The following is a 19,972-nucleotide window of genomic DNA, read 5'->3' as shown; positions in this document are numbered from 1 at the left end:
CTCAGAAGCTAAGCAGGGTTGGCCCTGGTTGGTACTTGGATAGGAGAAGAAGAAGAAGATGATACTGGATTTATATCCCGCCCTCCACTCCGAAGAGTCTCAGAGCGGCTCACAATCTCCTTTCCCTTCCTCCCCCACAACAGACACCCTGTGAGGTAGATGAAGATATTGGATTTATATCCCGCCCTCCACTCCGAAGAGTCTCAGAGCGGCTCACAATCTCCTTTCCCTTCCTCCCCCACAACAGACACCCTGTGAGGTGGGTGGGGCTGAGAGAGCTCTCCCAGCAGCTGCCCTTTCAAGGACAGCTCTGCCAGAGCTATGGCTAACCCAAGGCCATTCCAGCAGGTGCAAGCGGAGGAGTGGGGAATCCAACCCGGTTTTCCCAGATAAGAGTCTGCACACTTAGAGCTATGGCTGACCCAAGGTCATTCCAGCAGGTGCAAGCAGAGGAGTGGGGAATCCAACCCGGTTCTCCCAGATAAGAGTCCGCACACTTAACCACTGCACCAGACCAGTAGTGAAATCAAGGGTTGCTCTGCAGAGACAGGCAACGGCAAACGACCTCTGTTTGTTTCTCGCTTGGACCTGGGGGAGGAAGGGAAAGGAGATTGTAGGCCGCTCTGAGAGTCTGTCCTTGAAAGGGCAGCTGATGTGAGAGCTCTCTCAGCCGCACCCACCTCACAGGGTGTCTGTTGTGGGGGGAGGAAGGGAAAGGAGATTGTAAGCCGCTCTGAGTCTCTGATTCAGAGAGAAGGGCAGGATATAAATCTGCAGTCTTCTTCTTGAATTAAGACTAGGCCTTAGATGCAGTGGGAGCTCACAGGAGCACAGCTCCTGAACCTTTCTGAGAGTTATGCAGCTGCATAACAATCACTGGATGAGCTCCACCACCTATTTTTCTACAAAACGACCCCTGAATAAGACTTTGTTGGTCTTAAAGGTGCCACTGGACTCCAACTTTGTTCTCGGATGATGGAAGTTTGCGTTTAGTCGCTGTGGCTGACAACTACTGATGGAGCTTAGAAGATCCTTCTAAGCATTCATCATGAAATAATTCAAAGTAGGAGCTTTAGAACTGTGTTTTTCCAGCGAGCAGTTGTCATAATTATGCAGTCGGTTGGAGAAAAGATGTCAGTCGGACCAGCCCTTTTCGATGTGTCGTAGGAACAGCTTTTTATTATCTTCAAAGTCCGTCGTAAGAATAGCTTTTTATTATGTTCGCATCGAAAAGAGGGGAGGTCGATTTGTGGCGTCTTTGCTCTAAAGGAGTTTTGCAAAATAACAGCCACACACAATCCCATCTGGTAATGACATGGGGAGGAAAGCCGTTATTTCCATTTCCAGTCTGCTTGAAAGCAAGTGACGTTTGGCGTTCAAGGAATGTCGAGAGCAAATAACTGGGCTGGAGTTGAAGACGGAGCCCTGGATATTCGTAATGAACTTTTTAATTGAAAAAAGATCTAGCAAAGAACTATCAAGGGGGGAAAAAAGCCCACCCTTCATTCACTGCTGCTGGGATGTGCTGTGCTGAACCCCTGTTTATCCTGCCAATAAAACCACAACGAGACCACCCTGCCTCTTCCCCCAGTGGGGACACAAAATGGCCTGCATTGTTCTCCGCTTCTGCGTTTTATCCTCACAAGAACCCTGTGAGGTAGACTGGGCTGAGAGCTTGTGAGCGGCCAGGGTAATCCAGCCAGGAAGCTACGGTGGCAGATCAGGTATTTGAGTCTCCCAGATCCTGGGCCGCCACTGGCTCTCAAAAGAAGAAGACGACTGCAGATTTATTCCCCGCCCTTCTCTCTGAATCAGAGAGCGGCTCACAATCTATATATTCTCCCTCCATAAAAGACACCCTGTGAGCCAGTTTGGTGCAGTGGTTAAGTGTGGGGACTCTTATCTGGGAGAACCGGATGTGATTCCCCACTCTTCCACTTGCACCTGCTGGAATGGCCTTGGGTCAGCCAGAGCTCTCGTAGGGGTTGTTCTTGAAAGGGCAGCTGCTGTGAGAGATTGTAAGCCGCTCTGAGACTCTGATTCAGAGAGAAGGGCGGGGTATAAATCTACAGTTGTCATGGTGGGGCTGAGAGGGCTTCTTCCTTCCTTCTTCCCTTCCTCCTTCCCGTCCTCCCTCCCTCCCTCCCTTCCTTCCTTCCTTCTTCCCGTCCTCCCTCCCTCCCTCCCTCCCTCCCTTCCTTCCTTCCTTCTTCCCGTCCTCCCTCCCTTCCTCCCTCCCTCCCTTCCTTCCTTCCTTCCTTCCTTCCTTCCTTCCTTCCTTCCTCCCGTCCTCCCTCCCTTCCTTCCTCCCTCCCTTCCTTCCTCCCTCCCTCCCTTCCTTCCTTCTTCCCGTCCTCCCTTCCTCCCTCCCTTCCTCCCTCCCTTCCTTCCTCCCTCCCTCCCTCCCTTCCTTCCTTCCTTCCTTCCTTCCTTCCTTCCTTCCTCCCTCCCTCCCTCCCTCCCTCCCTCCTTCCTTTCCTCCATCCCTCCCTCCCTCCTTCCCTCACCTCCCTTCCTTCTTTCCCTCCCTCCTTCCCTCCTTCCCTCCTTCCCTCCCTCCCTCCCTCCTTCCTTCCTTCCTTCCTTCCTTCCTTCCTTCCTTCCTTCCTTCCTTCCTTCCTTCCTTCCTCCCTCCCTCCCTCCCTCCTTCCTTCCTTTCCTCCATCCCTCCCTCCCTCCTTCCCTCACCTCCCTTCTTCCTTCTTCCTTCTTTCCCTCCCTCCCTCCTTCCCTCCTTCCCTCCTTCCTTCCTTCCTTCCTTCCTTCCTTCCTTCCTTCCTTCCTTCCTTCCTTCCTTCCTTCCTTCCTTCCTTCCTTCCTCCCTCCCTCCCTCCTTCCTTCCTTTCCTCCATCCCTCCCTCCTTCCCTCACCTCCCTTCTTTCCCTCCCTTCTTTCCCTCCCTCCCTCCCTCCCTCCCTCCCTCCTTCCTTCCTTCCTTCCTTCCTTCCTTCCTTCCTTCCTTCCTTCCTTCCTTCCTTCCTTCCTTCCTTCCTTCCTTCCTTCCTTCCTTCCTTCCTTCCTTCCTTCCTTCCTTCCTTCCTTCCTCCCTCCCTCCCTCCCTCCCTCCCTCCCTCCCTCCCTGCCTGTGGCTGTCAAACACCTGACATTTATTCCATGTGGCTTTTAAATTAAGCAAGTTTGGCCCCCTCTGCTGTAGGGGAAGTGATCTTGGTTGCTTGGAGATCCGTTGTAATCCTAGGAGATTTCTAGCCACCACCTGGGGTCTGGCCACTCTAAGCACTGGACTTCAAAGGGTAAGGTCCTGGCTAGCAAGTTCCATTCTTTGTGAAAGAGAGGAGGGCAGTGTTTATTTTTAAAAATGTTATATGTCAAACCACTGTTTTTCTTTAAAAACAAAATGTGTTCTAGATTGCCAGAATAGAAAACCTCAGCCATTTAAGCAACCTCAGAGTGTTGAACCTGGCCAGAAACTGCTTAATGTGCGTGGAAAACATCAACGGGCTGGAATCGCTGACAGAACTCAATCTTCGATATAATCAGATCACATCTGTCGTAAGTGATCGTATGGAATCTGTATATTTTTTGACTCTTTGAAGAAGCTGAGAATGTGTGAACTTTCTTGCTGTCGTGGTGGTGTGGGGGGAGACGTCAAAATAATATTTTAGTTTGTCCTGGGACTTTGCCATGGTGTAGCAATGTTTAAGGTCCTTTTGATTGAGGCTTAATTTTGGTTAAATCTGAACTGTCCTGACTTGGATCCTAGGCCTTTCTTCCGTTTCTGAAGTGCTCTGATGTGGAGTACATCCTTTGCCTTGGATGCTAAGTGTCCAAGTGCTGTGTCTCATTGAACCCTGGGAAATGTAGTCCTCAGAGTGAAGAATATCTGAAGGACTGTCTGTTTCCGTATGTCCCTGTGAGCCAGCTATGGTAATCAGATAGCCAAGTGTTCAGTGTCCCACCACTCTGGGTGGCCCATCAGGCATCAACCAAACCCCAGGGCCTTCTCCATCGTGGCTCCAGCTCTGTGGAATGGGCTTCCTGAAGAGGTGAAAGCGGCCCCTCCTTGGAGAACTTCTGGAGGCACTGCAAGACCTGCCTATTTGCCAGGGTTTTTGGAGAGGTTTTGAAGGCAGCCATCTTTTAAGGAGGGAGGAGGGATTTAGAGTTGGTTTTTCCCCCTTTGGGGTGTTTTAACTCAGGGGTGTCAAACATGCGGTCTGGGGGCTGAATGAGGCCCCTAAAGGGCTCCTATCAGGCCCCCGAGCAACTGGCTGTCGTCCGCTTCTTTCTCCCTCTCTCTTGCTTCCTTCTGCATCACAGCTCGCTTTGCCAACCTTGCTCAACCACACAGGAGCTACAGAGCAAAGCCTCTATATTTTCCATTGGCTGAGGCTCCTCTCTTGAGGAGGAGGGGGGGAGGATAGCTTGCTTTGCCAGGCTCTCTCGATCACACAGGAGCTACTGAGCCAAGCCTCTCTTCCTCCTACTGGCTGAGGCTCCTCCCCCTCCTGGTCCCCTGGGGAGGGAGGGAAAGAGCCAGAGCTTCCTTTGCCCAGTTCCCTGGATCCCAGGGGAGAGATACAAAGGAAGCTCCTTTAAGACCAACAAGTGCTAATCTTTTAAGCATGTTTTATTTTCAACTTTAAAAAAAAAATCTTTGTGTTTGTCTGTGCCCTTTATAAAGTTTCTATCTCTGCTACCTGGCATTCCATTTTATGACACACACGGCCCGGCCCGACAAGGGCTCGTTTTATGTTCGACACCCCCGTTTTGACTAATATTGTAAAGCACCTTGAACCGAGAGCGAAGTCAGGAGATAAACGTTTCATAAATAAGCAGCGGGATGCTGAAGCGTTGTTCCCATTTCAAGGACGTTTTGTTTGCCCTCATGTTGACTGGGGGGGCGGGGGGTAGATGTGCAGGGATCAATCGTCAGAGGCACCGGCGTGTTGAATTTGGCAAGGCTGCCCGTTGTCTGATGGGTATTGCCCGGTATGCCAAGTGTCCTTCGGCGCCAGCGGGAGGTAGGAAATGTTTTGCTAGCTGGACTTAACTGTCCATTTTTGTTAGGCAGGTATTGGCGCTGCTGAAATGTCTCCAAGGAGGCATTTTTTCCGGAAATATCCTGCTAAACATGATTATGGCAACGGGGGTAGCTTTAAAGCTCCTTTGTCCCTTTTCTAACGGTTGAAATTAAAAGACTTTTCAGCTCAACGTTAGGGAGAACTTCCTGACCGTTAGAGCAGTTCCTCAGTGGAGCAGGCTTCCTTGGGAAGTGGTGGGCTCTCCTTCCTTGGAGGTTTTTCAACAGAGGCTAGGTGGCCATCTGACAGCAATGAGGATCCTGTGAATTTAGGGGGAGGTCTTTGTGAATTCCTTGCATTGTAAAGGGGGTTGGGCTAGATGATCCTGGAGGGCCCTTCCAACTCTATGATTCTATATGATCACCATCTTCAAGCGCTTGAAGGGCTGTCGTATAGAGGAGGGTGTGGAATTGTTTTCTGTGGCCCCAGAAGGTAGGACCAGAACCAATGAGTTGAAATTAAGTAAAGGAGATTGTGAGCCGCTCTGAGACTCTTTGGAGTGGAGGGCAGGATGTAAATCCAATATCATCTTCTTTCTCTCCCTTCTCAGTGCCCCTATTCAGCTCAGGCAAGGCAGGGGTGGTGGTCCATTCCGAATTTATACCTCTGCATCCTGAGTCCCTTTTTTTTTGCAACATCCCCTCCGCGCCTTCTGACTTGGGGTGTAAGGGCTCCGGAATCTCCATCCCAACGTGTGTCTGATAAAGGGAACTTTGATTCTCGAAAGTTTATACCCCGGAAGTAGTGAGATCCGAATCCTGTGTCCCTGTTCAGCTCTGCGGAGTCCATAGTTCCGAACTAACAAATGAAGTGTTCTCCTGCAATCTTCTGTAAATGCGCTGGGGAGAGGTGAGCCTCTGATTCTAGCAAGAGCTCCCATCCCTTGGGACGCATTACAGCCAGTCCCCAGAGCTTCCCGATTCTAAAAACTGCCATGCTCCAAACTGGAAAAAAAGGCCTGGTTTCGAAGCGCATCCCTGAGGTGCCTTTTACGGCAGGCCTCTTCCGCTCCTTAAGCCGACTCAGGGAAACGGGGACTGACGGTGCGGAAAGCCACGCCAGCTGGGCGATTGCATGCATGAGTCGGCACTTTGAGGCTTCGAGAGAGAGCAGCCCTGTGACAGAAAGCCGGGTTTTCCTTTTGCAGGATTGCGGCAGGGCTTTCTCTCAGCTCCCCCCCCACCCTTCTTCTCTCGCAGCTGAAATGCTGAGACAGCAGCCCGGGCCCCTGTTAGAGAGGAGTTGGCTGGAAGAGAGGCCAGCACTGGCCACCTGCTCTCTTTCTCTCGCTCTCTTTTTTGCTGAATGCCCTTTCTGCTGCTAGAAGTGCAGCCGTGTTTTCCAAGGAGACCTCCGGCCCAGAACCCTCCCTCCCAAAGCCGCACCATGAGAAGGATGAGAACCACATGCTCAGCAGCGATCGATGCGGCTGCAAGGTTACAGTAAATCGCAGGACGCATGTTCTGTCCTCTGGAAGGAGCGCCGGCTTGGAAGCGCGCTGCCTGTTCTCCGATGCTGGAATGAGCTAATTCTTTCTCTCCCCCCCCTTCTGTCTCGTTCTAGAAAGATGTGAGCGCTTTGCCCTGCCTCCAGCGTTTGTTCCTCAGCTTTAACTGTATCTCTCGGTAAGGAGCAACGGTGGGGGTGGCGGATGGGTGGGTGGGGAGGAGTAGAGGTCAGACGGCTTTTTCTTTTTTTTGAGTCCCTCAAGAGCTGTTTCCTTTGGAGGTTGATTGAAAAATAGTGAAACGTCTTCCAGATGGGGTTTAAAGAAATGTTCTGTGTATCAGATTAGAGAGACAAACGATCAAGCCAGATATATATTTTTTTTTAATCCAAATCTTTCTCTTTTAAATGCAGAGTTTTTCTGCACTTAGGGTAGCCCAGGCTAGCCCGATCTCGGAAGTTAAGCGGGGCGGCCCTCGGTTCATGTGCAAATGGGAGACCTTGAGGGGTCTGGAGACCAAGGGTTGAAGGAGCTGGGGTTGTTTAGCCTGGGGAGGAGACCGCTGAGAGATGATGCAATCACCATCTTCATGTCCTTGAAGGGCTGTCATCTAGAGCAGGGGTGGCCAACGGTTGCTCTCCAGATGCTTTTTGCCTACAACTCCCATCAGCCCCAGTCAGCATGGCCAATGGCTGGGGCTGATGGGAGTTGTAGGCAAAAAAAAAGAATCTGGAGAGCTACCGTTGGCCACCCCTGATCTAGCGGATGGCGCAGAGTTTTTTTCTATTGCTCCGGACGGTCGGACTCAGAGCCAACGTACTGAAATTAAAGCAGAAGAGTTTTCGACTAAACATTAGGAAGAACTTCCCTGACACAGCAGTGCCTCAGTGGAGCAGGCTTCCTCCTTGGGAGGTGGTGGGCTCTCCTTCTCTGGAGGTCTTTAAACAGAGACATTTGACAGCGGTGCTGCTTCTATGAGTTAGGCAGATCATGACAGGGAGGGCAGGAGGGATTGCATCAGCGCTTAGCTCTTGTGGTCCTTTCTTGCACGCCTAGGGAATGCTGTTCACCACTTTGGAGGCAGTCAGCAGTTTTCCTCCCAGTCAGTTTGGCCAGGGATCCTGGAGGGGTTTCCACCCCCCCCCCCCCATCTTCTAGGCATGGAGCAGGTGTCACTGTGTGTGTGACGGTGATGGGGGGGGGAAGTGTTTGTGAAGTTCCTGCATTGCGCAGATGGTTGGACTAGATGACCTTGGAGGTCCCTCCCAACTCTATGATTCTATGATTAGGAAGAACTTCATGACCGTTAGAGCGATTCCTCAGTGGAACAGGCTTCCTCCTTGGGAGGTGGTGGGCTCTCCTTCCTTGGAGGTTTTTAAGCAGAGGCTGGAGGGCCATCTGACAGCAATGAGGATCCTGTGAATTTAGGAGGAGGTGTTTGTGAGATTCCTGCATTGTGCAGGGGGTTGGACTAGATGGCCCTGGAGGTCCCTTCTAACTCTGTGAGTCTATGATTAGGAAGAACTTCCTGACTGTTAGAGCGGTTCCTCAGTGGAAGAGGCTTCCTCAGGAGGTGGTGGGCTCTCCTTCCTTGGAGGTTTTTAAGCAGAGGCTGGATGGCCATCTGACAGCAATGATGATCCTGTGAATTTAGGGGGAGGTGTTTGTGAGATTCCTGCATTGTGCAGGGGGTTGGACTAGATGACCCTGGAGGTCCCTTCTAACTCTGTGATTCTATTAGGAAGAATTTCCTGACCATTAGAGCGATTCCGCAGTGGAACAGGCTTCCTCCTTGGGAGGTGGTGGGCTCCTTGGAGGTTTTTAAACAGAGGTGGATGGCCATCTGACAGCAATGAGGATCCTGTGAATTTAGGGGGAGGTGTTTGTGAGTTTCCTGCATTGCGCAGGTGGTTGGACTAGATGACCTTGAGGTTCCCTCTGATTCAAGCAAGTCCAGGGCTGCTATGCAGAGGCAAGCAATGGCAAACACTTGGTGTTTGGTGTGGTGGTTAAGTTTGGTGTAGAGCCAGTTTGGTGTATTTGTTAAGAAGAAGAAGATGATATTGGATTTATATCCCGCCCTCCACTCAGAGCGGCTCACAATCTCCTTTATCTTCCTCCCCCACAGCAGACACCCTGTGAGGTGGGTGGGGCTGAGAGGGCTCTCACAGCAGCTGCCCTTTCAAGGACAACCTCTGCCAGAGCTATGGCGGACCCAAGGCCATTCCAGCAGGTGCAAGTGGAGGAGTGGGGACTCAAACCCGGTTCTCCCAGATAAGAGTCTGCAGCACACTTAACCACTACACCAAACTGGTTCTCTTCCTCCCCCACAACAGACACCCTGTGAAGTGGGTGGGGCTGAGAGGGCTCTCATAGCAGCTGCCCTTTCAGGGACAACTCCCACGAGACCTATGGCTGACCCAAGGCCATTCCAGCAGCTGCAAGTGGAGTGGTGAGGAATCAAGCCCAGTTCTCCCAGATAAGAGTCTGCACACTTAAGCCCTACACCAAAGCGTGCGGACTCTCGGAGAACCGGCTTTAATTCCCCACTCCTCCACTTGCAGCTGCTGGAATGGCCTTGGGTCAGCCATAGCTCTCATAGGAGTTGTCCTTGAAAGGGCAGCTTTTGGGAGAGCTCTCTCGGTCCCACCCACCTCACAGGATGCCTGTTGTGGGGGGAGAAGATATAGGAGATTGTAAGCCGCTCTGAGACTGAGATTCGGAGTGGATGGCAGGATACAAATCCACCACAATCATCCTCATCATCACCGTCATCATCATCTGTCTTTTGCCCTTACTTGGATGGCCCAAGCTCGACTGATCTCATCAGATCTCAGAAGCTAAGCACAGTGAGAGACCACCAAGATGAGAGACCACCAAGGAAGTCCAGGGCTGCTACGCAGAGGCAGGCAATGGCAAAACACCTCTCAATGTCTCCTGCCTTGAAAAGGCTGTGGGAGTCAACAAAAGTCAGCTGTGATTTGACCGGGGTGGGGTGGGGGCAGAGACTTCTCTCTACGATCTCTTTGGAAGCAGAGAACTCCATGACCGTGGGTTTAGTGTTGCTCGAAGCCGTTTGCAAACCGGTAGAGTTTCTTACTGAGAGCTTTCTAAGGGGGTTTTACATCATACAGTTGCATTCCGTTTACGGCAGACTATCAGACAGTCAGACTGAGATCTCTTGACTTGAAGTTTCTGGGTTATCGTCTGTGCAGGTCTTTGAACATCCGTTGTAGTTCCCTAAGACTGTAGTCTGTTCTGCTCTGCTTCTGGATCAGGCCAGGATATCGGGAGTTAAATTCACTCTCCTGAGCTGAGCAGCGGCTTGCTAGCATTCAAAAAGGAAATGCAAGTTCCTTTATCCCTTGTTTCCTTAATTATGTCATGTTGATCGTTAAGAGGCTGTCTCGGAAAGTAGCACGCGGGTTTATTTGCTCAGAGTAGGGCTGGACCTTCCGTCGATTCCATATTTTGCTGTAGTTTTGAGCATGCGTTTAACACGCTCGCTGAGGGGCAATTAAGCATTGCAGCAACAGCTCAGCGCTGCAGATAATGTTGGGAACTTGCATTCTGTCGCAAGTGCGTGTGTATGGCAAGGAGGGGTCTATATTGATCTCGACAGAATTTAACTGTGTATAACTGCTGTTGCAATGCTACTGTTGACCTTGACACACACACACAGACACTCTTTCTCTCACCCCCCCTGCTTTTTACTTATACTGAATCAGACCATCGGTCCATCAAGGTTGGTATTGTCTACTTAGACTGGGAGCAGCTCTCCAGGGTCTCAGCGGTCTTTCCCATCACCCACTACTTGGTCCTTTTAACTGGCGATGCCAGGGATTGAACCTGGGACCTTCTGCATGCGAAACAGAGACTCTTCCACTGAGTCACAGCCTATTACCATCAGATTTGGTGCTGCAGACTGGCAGCGGCTCTCCAGGGTCTCAGGTTGAGGTCTTTGCCATCACCTCCTGTCTGGTCCTTTTCATGGGTGATGCCAGGGATTGAACCTGGGACCTTCTGCATGCCAAGCAGAGGCTCTGCCACTGAGCCACACTGTCTCCCCATCAAGTGCAGTATTGTAGGCCAGCAGTGGCTCTCCAGGGTCTCAGGCTGAGGTCTTTGCCATCACCTCCTGCCTGGTCCTTTTCATGGGTGATGCCGGGGATTGAACCTGGAACCTTCTGCATGCCAAGCAGAGGCTCTACCACTGAGCCATGGCCTCCCCCTATCAAGTTCAGCACTGCAGACTGGCAGCAGCTCTCCAGAGTCTCAGGCACAAGTCTTTTACATCACCTTCTACCTTAATCCTTTTAACTGGAGATCTTGGGGATTGAACCTGGGACCTTCTGCATGCCAAGCAGGGGCTCTTACACTGAGCCATGGCCATGGCTTCTCCCCATCAAGTTCAGCATTGTAGACTGGCAGCAGCTCTCCAGGGCCTCAGGTGGAGGTCTTTTACATCCCCTACTGCAGGGGTGGGGAACCTCCATCCCGAGGGCCTTATACGGCCCTCGAGGTCACTTGGTGTAGCCCTCGGGGATTTCTGGACCGAACCATACGGCAGCCTCTCTGGGCCTGGCTGGCCAGCGAGAATCGTGGGGCCCAGCCGCGCTGTGCAGCAGCCTCCCAGGGCCAGGCAGAGATCACAGGGCCCAGATGTACTGTGCGGCAGCCTCCCTGGGGCCTGGCTGGTCGGCCAGAATTGCTGTAGGGCCTGGAAAAGTTACTGCCACAGTTCAGTTTGCACTTGATTATCCCAGACGGTGTGGCCCAATATGCTGATGAGGGTGTGACCTAATATGCTAATATTAGGGGATGTGGTCTAATATGCTACTGAGTTCCTGCTGGGCTTTTTCTACAAAAAAGCCCTGGACCTAGACAGTTGCCTAGGGCGGCGGGCCGTGTCACAATTACGTGTAAACAGACAGCTTATAGCATGTGCTGCAAAACAGAAAGTAGATCTAGAGGCTTAGATGATCTACCTGACAGCAGGTGGCTGGCTGCCAGAAGGATTGCATCAGCCAGCAGAGTCAGCATGACACAGCAAGTTGCTGATTGGCTGTCCCATGTATAAATGTACAGAGCAACAGTGGTGATTGTGGGTTTATGGAGTTGGAGTTGCAGCGGAGCATCTTGTCAGTCAGGAGAGTGAGTTGGTGTAAATAAATGTATATAGTGGTTTTACAGCTACTGTGTACAGCCTTCATTCTTGCGTCGCTAAGCATCACCCTCTTGGTCTCTCTACGCGCATCGACAGGCCGCGTGTATATGTGTGTGTGCCAGATGAAACTCTCCCCACAGGACTTCAAATAGAAAAAACAATGATTTGCATTGATTTTGCTGGTTTGAATCATTCTCCCTCGGTGGACCACTGTTTTTTAAGTTGATAATTTTTTATGGCCCGCGGACGATGTTATAAATAGCCCATTGGCAGAAAAAAAGGTTCCCCTCCCCTGCCCTACTTCCTGGTCCTTTTAAAAAACTAGGGATGCTGGGGATCGAACCCGGGGCCTTCTGGATGCAAAGCAGGGCCTCTTCCACTGAGCCACAGCCCCTTCCCCTTACAGATTTTTGTATGCTGCATAAATGGAGCGGGCAAATGGTTTAATTAGAATCCGAGGGTGGCGAGATGCTATAAAGGCAACCGTGACTGAAACATCACACGCAGGCTGTGCTTCCAACTGTGACAGGATACAGCCCACTTCCTGAGTGTTGACAGGCACATTATGCTAGGTAATGGCTGACCATAAGCCCTCCCGGGCAGGGGGGGAAAGTGATATCTGCAACGTTAAGTGTATAACTTTCCATCTGCATCTAGCTGCCCTTGGTGGTTTGCTGCTTGTTAAATGTGAACGATGCTCAGATCTCAGCTTGCTGAAACTGTCCATTTCTTAGCAACGTTCGTCAGAATGAAGTTGCAGCAGAGCTTGCGTCCTCTCTCCTTAGGGTGTAAAGGCTGCCCTCAGCTGAGGAATAACTTTGTGCTTCATTGCGGTAGGGACCATGGCTCAGTGGCAGAGCCTCTGCTTCGCATGCAGAAGATCCCAGGTTCAATCCCCGGCATCTCCAGTTGAAAGGACCAGGCGATAGCGGATGGGAAAGACCTTGATCTAGGACCCGGGCTCAGTGGCAGAGCCTCTGCTTGGCATGCAGAAGGTCCCAGGTTCAATCCCCGGCATCTCCAGTTGAAAGGACCAGGCAATAGGGGATGGGAAAGACCTTGATCTAGGACCCGGGCTCAGTGGCAGAGCCTCTGCTTGGCATGCAGAAGGTCCCAGGTTCAATCCCCGGCATCTCCAGTTGAAAGGACCAGGCAATAGGGGATAGGAAAGACCTTGATCTGAGACCATGGCTCAGTGGCAGAGCCTCTGCTTGGCATGCAGAAGGTCCCAGGTTCAATCCCCGGCATCTCCAGTTGAAAGGACCAGGCAATAGGGAATGGGAAAGACCTTGATCTGAGACTATGGCTCAGTGGCAGAGCGTCTGCTTGGCATGCAGAAGGTCCCAGGTTCAATCCCAGGCATCTCCAGTTGAAAGGACCAGGCAATAGGGGATGGGAAAGACCTTGATCTGAGACCATGGCTCAGTGGCAGAGCCTCTGCTTGGCATGCAGAAGGTCCCAGGTTCAATCTCTGGCATCTCCAGTTAAAAGGGCCAAGCAGGAGGTGATGGGAAAGACCTCTGCCAGAGATCATGGAGAGCTTCTGCCAGTCTGAGTAGATGACACTGACTTCGATGGACCATTGATTCAGTATAAGGCAGCTTCACGTGTGGGGTCACTGGACGTAGGGAGTGGTTTTTGTCCCTTTCCTTCTACCCCAAGTCTTCCCATCCCCAAAAGAACGCCTGGCATTGCCTGTGCGTGAAGGATGCCAGCCTCCAGGTGGGGCCTGGAGATCTCCTGGGATTACCACAAATCTCCACACTACAGAGATCAGTTCCCTGGGAGACAACGGCTGCTTCGGAGGCCAGACTTCATGGTGTTATACCTTGCTGAGCTCCTACCCCTCTCTAAGCTGCGCCCTCATGAGTATCGAGGAGAACGGGGTTTGATTCCCCACTCCTCCACTTGCAGCTGCTGGAATGGCCTCGGGTCAGCCATAGCCCTGGCAGAGGTTGTCCTTGAAAGGGCAGCTGCTGTGAGAGCCCTCTCAGCCCCACCCACCTCACAGGGTATCTGTTGTGGGGGGAGAAGCTAAAGGAGATTGTAAGCCGCTCTGAGTCTCTGATTCAGAGAGAAGGGCGGGATATAAATCAATAATTCTTCTTCAATTCTTTTTCTTCTACATTGTGTGGCTCTTGAAACCCCCCCCCCCCACTGCCATGTTGGCCTGTTTGGAGAAGGCATTTCTCTCATTAAATAACTTCTCCAAGCCAAGCTTGGAGGCGTGGAGAATGCATTTGAAGTTAAAGTTGCTTTCTTTCCACCTCCTCCCCATTTATTTGCCCGCCTGACTTCCTGCCTTGTGACTCTCCCAACATCTGATGTTCATATTTTGCGGCTCTCAAGCATCTGATTATTATTATTATTATTATTATTATTATTATTTGTATAGTCCGCCCTTTCCCATAATGGGCTCAGGGTGGATCACAACATGGTATGTGGCTCTTACATTAAGCAAGTTTGGCCACCCTTGCTATAGGGTGTCTCTTGTGGGGAGAGGAAGGGAAAGTAATAATAATAATAATAATAAATTTTATTTGTACCCCGCCCTCCCCCGCCGAAGCAGGCTCAGGGCGGCTAACAATACAGTGACCCATGGTGCACCAACAATAAAACAGTTACACTAGAAACATAAGATTGTTGTGAGCTGCTCGGCGACTCCGAGTGAAGGGCGGGGTAGATATCCTGTCTCCTCCTCCTTTTTGAGGCTGCTCGCAATTAAATCAGGGTCAACAGCAGCGGTTCAACAAGAGCACGCAGCCTAAAGCGTAGTCTTAAAAAGATGCTAGCGAAACAGTCCTCTGGGTTGAAGCAAGGCCAGAAAAGAGCTGGGAAAGGATGGCTCTCCTTAGCTGAGCAAAGAGAACCATTTTGGCCAGGCGCTTGAGGGACAGTGAGGGAGGCTTCAGGTGGGTCTGGGGGCGGGGGGGGGGAGGGCCTACCCACAGGCGTTCGATGGCATTGGTTCGTCGAGCCCTGTCCAAGCCAATCAGTTCTGCGCCTGCTGCTCGGACGATCGGTTCCGACTTAAAGCTAGATTTACAGGCGACCTTTCCTTGAAAAGCGTTGAAGGCCGTCAACGATAATCAGAGCCAACAGCCATCCGTAACGCCACGTCGCCGTAACAAAGCGCACGTTGCATCTAAAACGCATATCAGCCAGGCGTGGCGTATACAGCAGCGCGGCTGCAGTTAATTGGGACGAGGACTTCTTTTGTGCAGGAGCGCCCAGGAATGCAGTTCCGGCTGGTTTGACACCAGGAGGTGTGTCCTGATATGCAAATGAGTTCATGCTGGGCTATTTCTTTTAAAAAAAAAGTCCTGTGTGAAACAACGGTGACGTCAGGGGTGTGGCCTAACATGCAAATGAGCGCCTGTTGGGCTTTTTCTACAAAAAAGTCCTGATTGGGGTTTGGGACTAAGGGGAAGTTCTGCGAAAAACCTAAGAAAAGGGGAGGGTGGGACGAAAAAAAATGAAACCACTGGACTTGTCAATGCGTTATAATTTTTTGGGTATTATTCATTGAAAAGGGCCAGCCATTTTCTGCAGAGCTGCTATACCGCAGCACTCAGAACTCTAAATACGGTTCTGTCTGTGTCGAAAAGGACTGGAAACATTACAAGGAAGGATTCTCGCTCTTTTGGGGAAAGATGCCCCTCCCTGCACAAGGCCTTTAGCAATGGAAGTCTGAATCTCCCCCAGTGGAAGATATTGCTGCAGACACTCAGCTCTGATATATTCGGCCCTCAGCACCGAAGGTCAGAAGTATTAGTTTTATTCATGAGTAATATTTTGTCTCTCAGTAGAGTTTCATCTAACATAGGAGATCAAAGATTGTTTCTAGCTATCTCGGCTGGGAGGAGGTTTTAGGCTGATACCTTCCAAACAATACTGCCTCTCATTTGTGGAGCCTTGTGGGCACAAATTCTGCTTGCGTGGGAGTAATATTGCTTTTAGATTGTATATCGTTTTATTATATGTATCTGATTTTCACCTTGTATTATTGACCGTTGTTACCCACTCAGAGCCCATTTGGGAAAAAGGCAGGCTATAAATTGGAATGAATGAATGAGTGAATGAATGAATGAATGAATGAATGAATGAATGAATGAATGAATGAATGAATGAATGAATGAAACTGGCATTAAAGTTGTGAGCTGCTGCATCAATTAGTTTGCTCTGGGGCCATTTTTCCTGAGCTAAGACAAATAATGTGCGAGCGGGAGGCTAAAAAACCATCTCACACTAACTCAGCTTGGAGGGAACACTGCTTCTGAAGGGTTAAATTTTGAGCTTCATCCGTTCCTACGTGTAAAAGTTGTAATCAGACTTAATGAAGACTATAAAATTAAATATGTGCTTGAAGACTATAAAACTGAGTGTGTGCTTCCTCCTTAACTGTAACTACCTTGAATGTCTTAATTTTGTTCCTCCGGCTATCTGTCTGCTAGAAGAATTTGTGCTACCTCAGCATCAAAGTAGCAATATTTTGGTGCTGGGGGGGGGCTTCCCCCTCCCACCTCTCCAGTTGGGCTATCTGCTGCACTGCAAATTAAATAGACACTGATTGGTTAATGCTTGTGACGTCCCTGGTGACAAATAATTTATGTATACTGCCCTCTTGCTCATGCTGTGCCGTAGCCTTTTCTTTTAATATGAAAAGTTTTCATTTAACATAAGAGAAGCCACTTTGGATCAGGCCAATGGCCCATCCAGTCCAACACTCTGTGTCACATAAGAACATAAGAGAAGCCACGTTGGATCAGGCCAATGGCCCATCCAGTCCAACACTGTGTGTCACACAGTGGCCAAAAAAACCCCCCTAAGTGCCATCAGAAGGTTCACAAGTGGGTTTAGAAGCCCTTCCACTTTGCCTCCCCCCCCTCACAAGCACCAAGAATACAGAGCGTCACTGCCCCAGACAGTTCCAATAATATGCTGTGGCTAATAGCCACTGATGGACCTCTGCTCCATATTTTTATCCAATCCCCTCTTGAAGCTGTCTATGCTTCTACCCACCGCCACCTCCTGTGGCAGTGAATTTCTTTAACTTTCTTTTAAAGTTTTTGGTGGGGGTTAAACCCCTGGGGGTTGAGTGATCCCCTCCACTAGTGCATGAGAACATTCAGAGTTTTCTTATTCCCCCACCCCAGGGCCCTCCCTCCCTCCCCCCTCCCTCCCCCCTTCCTTCCTTCCTTCCTTCCTTCCTTCCTTCCTTCCTTCCTTCCTTCCTTCCTTCCTTCCTTCCTTCCTTCCTTCCTTCCTTCCTTCCTTCCTTCCTTCCTTCCTTCCTTCCTTCCTTCCTTCCCTCCCTCCCTCCCTCCCTCCCTCCCTCCCTCCCTCCTTCCCTCCCTCCCTCCCTCCCTCCTTCCCTCCTTCCTTCCCTCCTTCCTTCCCTCCCTCCTTCCTTCCCTCCTTCCTTCCCTCCTTCCTTCCTTCCCTTGCACAAAATCCCCATCCTGGGCGTCCGTGAAGCCCACACCTGTTCTTAGAAAATTTGAACACCTTGCTTTCAAATTAAGGATTGGGGCTGCCTTTTGCATGGCATCTCCAGTGGTTGCTATCTGCATTTCCCTGGAGCGTTAGGAGGAGGCCTGCCAGTTTTGCTGCGTTTTGTGTTGGATGGGAAGCAGAGCGGACAGATGCTGTGCAGCGGGGCATGTCTTGAGAGGGCCGTTGGGGTGGATGTGCGCTGAGCGTGGCATGAGGGCATCTTGGCAGGAGCTGTTGGTTTCCCAAGAGCTTGGCAGGATCTCTTCGTGCTGTTCTAAATATAACTAAGGGAACGGGCAGATTTGACTCTGGGAGCTCTTTAGAAACCAACAGGATTTTTGAGGTATAAGTGTTTCAGAGTCAAAGCACCCATTGTATCTGATGAAGAGAGGTTTAAAGTGCTACTGAGCTTGAATCTTGCTGCTCTTCTGCAGAAAAACAAGGCCACCCTCTAACAGGGGCCCCTGACCCTTTTTTAGCCTGTGGGCACCTTTAGCGTTCTGGCATGCGGTGGGCACAGCTGCAAAATGGCTGCCGTGAGAGGTGGAGCCAACCTCAAAATGTCAGAGAGCGAGGTTTTACATTAGTCTGATATTAAAACGCTTCAGCATTTCAGACAGAAGTTCCGTTTAAAAAGGTTGTCTTTGAAAATGAACAGGTTATGAACAAGAGCCAGTTTGATGTAGTGGTTAAGAGTGTGGACTCTAATCTGGGAGAACTGGGTTTGATTCCCCACTTCTCCAGGTTCTGCCAGCTGGGCGTCTTTGGGCCAGTCACAGTTCTTTCAGAGCTGTTCTCTCAAGAGCAGTTCTCCAAAGAGCTCTCTCAGCCCCACCTACCTACCTCCAAGAGAGGGGAAGGGAAGGAGATTATAAGCTGCACTGAGACTCTGAGCGAAGGGCAGGGTATAAATCCAGTCTCTTATATAAAGAACTTTCCTTGCATGCACACAAAATAAATATACATATCGAGCTATGTAAGAAACCACACGTGGCAGTATCTGACTTCATTTTGAAGGCAACAAACTGGGCTGTTGTTATGAGCCCTGGTGAGGAGGAGCTGGAAGGGTTAACAGACCTGGAAGAGTTGCCAGCCAGTTCCTCAGCTGAACAAACAGCAGCTGGCTTATCAATCACTCTCAGGGCACCAGTGTCAGCTGTTGATGATCAGTCTCCTCCAAGCTCTCCTCTTCCCATCTCAAGAGTTCGAAGCAGGCTCTGGAAAGAACTTGCAGAGCGAAGACAGGAGGCACGCCGATGCTTCCGATCTCTCAGCCCTGAGTTCTAGCAGAGTCACTGCCACCCAGAGAGCAGGCTGATTGAGGCTCCCATATAGCTCCCACCCAGGACCTGGTAACCTTGTGGAAGCAACAAGTCTATTCTCTGGCTTGATTCATGCTCCTTCCTGATCCTGACCTGCTTGATTTCCTCGGCACCCTGACCTTGTGGCTTTTGGACACTGACTTCTGATCCCGGTTTGTGATTCTGCATTGGTGACTTGGCTCCTTCTTGACTTCCTGGACTTTGACCCTGGACTGGCTTTGGACTCCTGCCTGCCTGCGCCCTGAGAACGTGACAGCTGTCCCCTTGACATGAGCTGGACATTTTCTAAAACCCAGGGTTGGAATTCTAGCAGGAGCTCCTTTGCCTATTAGGCCACACCTCCTGCTGTAGCCAATCCTCCAAGAGCTGACAAGGTTCTTTTTTGTAAACTCTTGGGGGATTGGCTGCATCAGGGGTGTGTGGCCTAATATACAAAGGAGCTCCTGCTAGGATGCCACCCCTGCTAAAACCACTCAGCACCAGGATAAGTGTTGGGAGGCACTACGGTGGGGACTCCTGTGGGCACCATGGAGGGGAGTCCTGCTTTATAACAAAAGGAAGCCATAAAGGGCAGGGTCCCTTTCCAGGTCAGGCATGGCATTCCGAGCTCTGCACAGGCAGGGAGCTGTCCAACAGCATTCGTCAACTTAGAAAGGGTCAGCGGCCTGGTGAGCAGACAGCTGGGTAGCAGCAGAGCTCCAGAGCTGTCCAGCTGGTTGCAAGAGCTGCCTGAGATTCGGAGACTGCCCCGAGATTCAAGCACGTCGCCGTGTTGGTCTGAAGCAGCAGAACAAAGTTTGAGTCCAGCGGCACCTTTCAGACCCGCAAAGTCTCATTCGAGGGGTGCGCCTGTCAAGAGGACTCTTGCCGTCGACAGGGAGTGCTTTCACTTCCCACTGCCTCTGCTTTGCACCGCCACCGTCTCTGCGTAACGAGTAACGAGTTCCGTTCTGCCTAGTCTCAGAAATGGCCACGGCCGTTCCTGCCTGATTCGGCTCGCACCTGCAAGGGTCCTGGGAAGAACTCTGCCTTTACTTTGAATGTGTAACAGTCTAAGCCAGAACTATAAGAAGGGGAAAAAAGCCCACCAAAGCAATGTTCCCTCTAAGCTGCAGAGTTTTGTGAGCAAAAATTCTACTTTGTGAGCTGCTGGCGTTACAGTTGTGAGCTACTGACACTAAAGTTGGGAGCTGCTGCATAAAATAGTGTGCTCTGCAGCTATTTTTCCTGAGCTAAAGCAAAAATGTGTGAGCTGCAGTCTAAAAATCTGTGAGCTAGCTCACACGAACTCAGCTTAGAGGGAACACTGCGCCGAAGCCAGTTTTTGCAAAGGCCGTCTCGCCTCGACCTGTCCTGTATCAATAAACAGCTGTTCTTGCAATGGACTATTACTTCTCGTTATGTAGCTGTATAGTTTGATAATCTACATTTCCAGTAATGGACAGTTCAAGAGCAGAAGAGCAGAAATACCTTAAGTCAGCAGCAATAATCAAG

General features: G+C 50.7%; 1 protein-coding gene and 1 non-coding gene across 2 annotated transcripts in view; one reads left to right on the top strand and one right to left on the bottom strand.

The window, feature by feature from the left end:
* Positions 1-19,972, top strand: part of LOC132587678 (leucine-rich repeat-containing protein 49-like) — a 139,284-nt gene that overhangs the window by 17,325 nt on the left and 101,987 nt on the right. The window contains exons 8-9 of the mRNA XM_060259995.1: positions 3,371-3,514; positions 6,610-6,671. Coding sequence (XP_060115978.1) covers positions 3,371-3,514; positions 6,610-6,671 — 206 coding nt within the window. The remainder of the gene's footprint in view (positions 1-3,370; positions 3,515-6,609; positions 6,672-19,972) is intronic.
* On the bottom strand, positions 10,322-10,391 carry TRNAA-CGC (transfer RNA alanine (anticodon CGC)). The gene has a single exon. It is a non-coding gene; the product is annotated as a tRNA-Ala (tRNA).

The sequence above is a fragment of the Heteronotia binoei genome, chromosome 19, assembly GCF_032191835.1.
Source record: "Heteronotia binoei isolate CCM8104 ecotype False Entrance Well chromosome 19, APGP_CSIRO_Hbin_v1, whole genome shotgun sequence".
NCBI lineage: Eukaryota > Metazoa > Chordata > Lepidosauria > Squamata > Gekkonidae > Heteronotia > Heteronotia binoei.
Note: the sequence above shows the minus strand (reverse complement) of the source record. Positions and strands in the feature narration are given on the sequence as shown.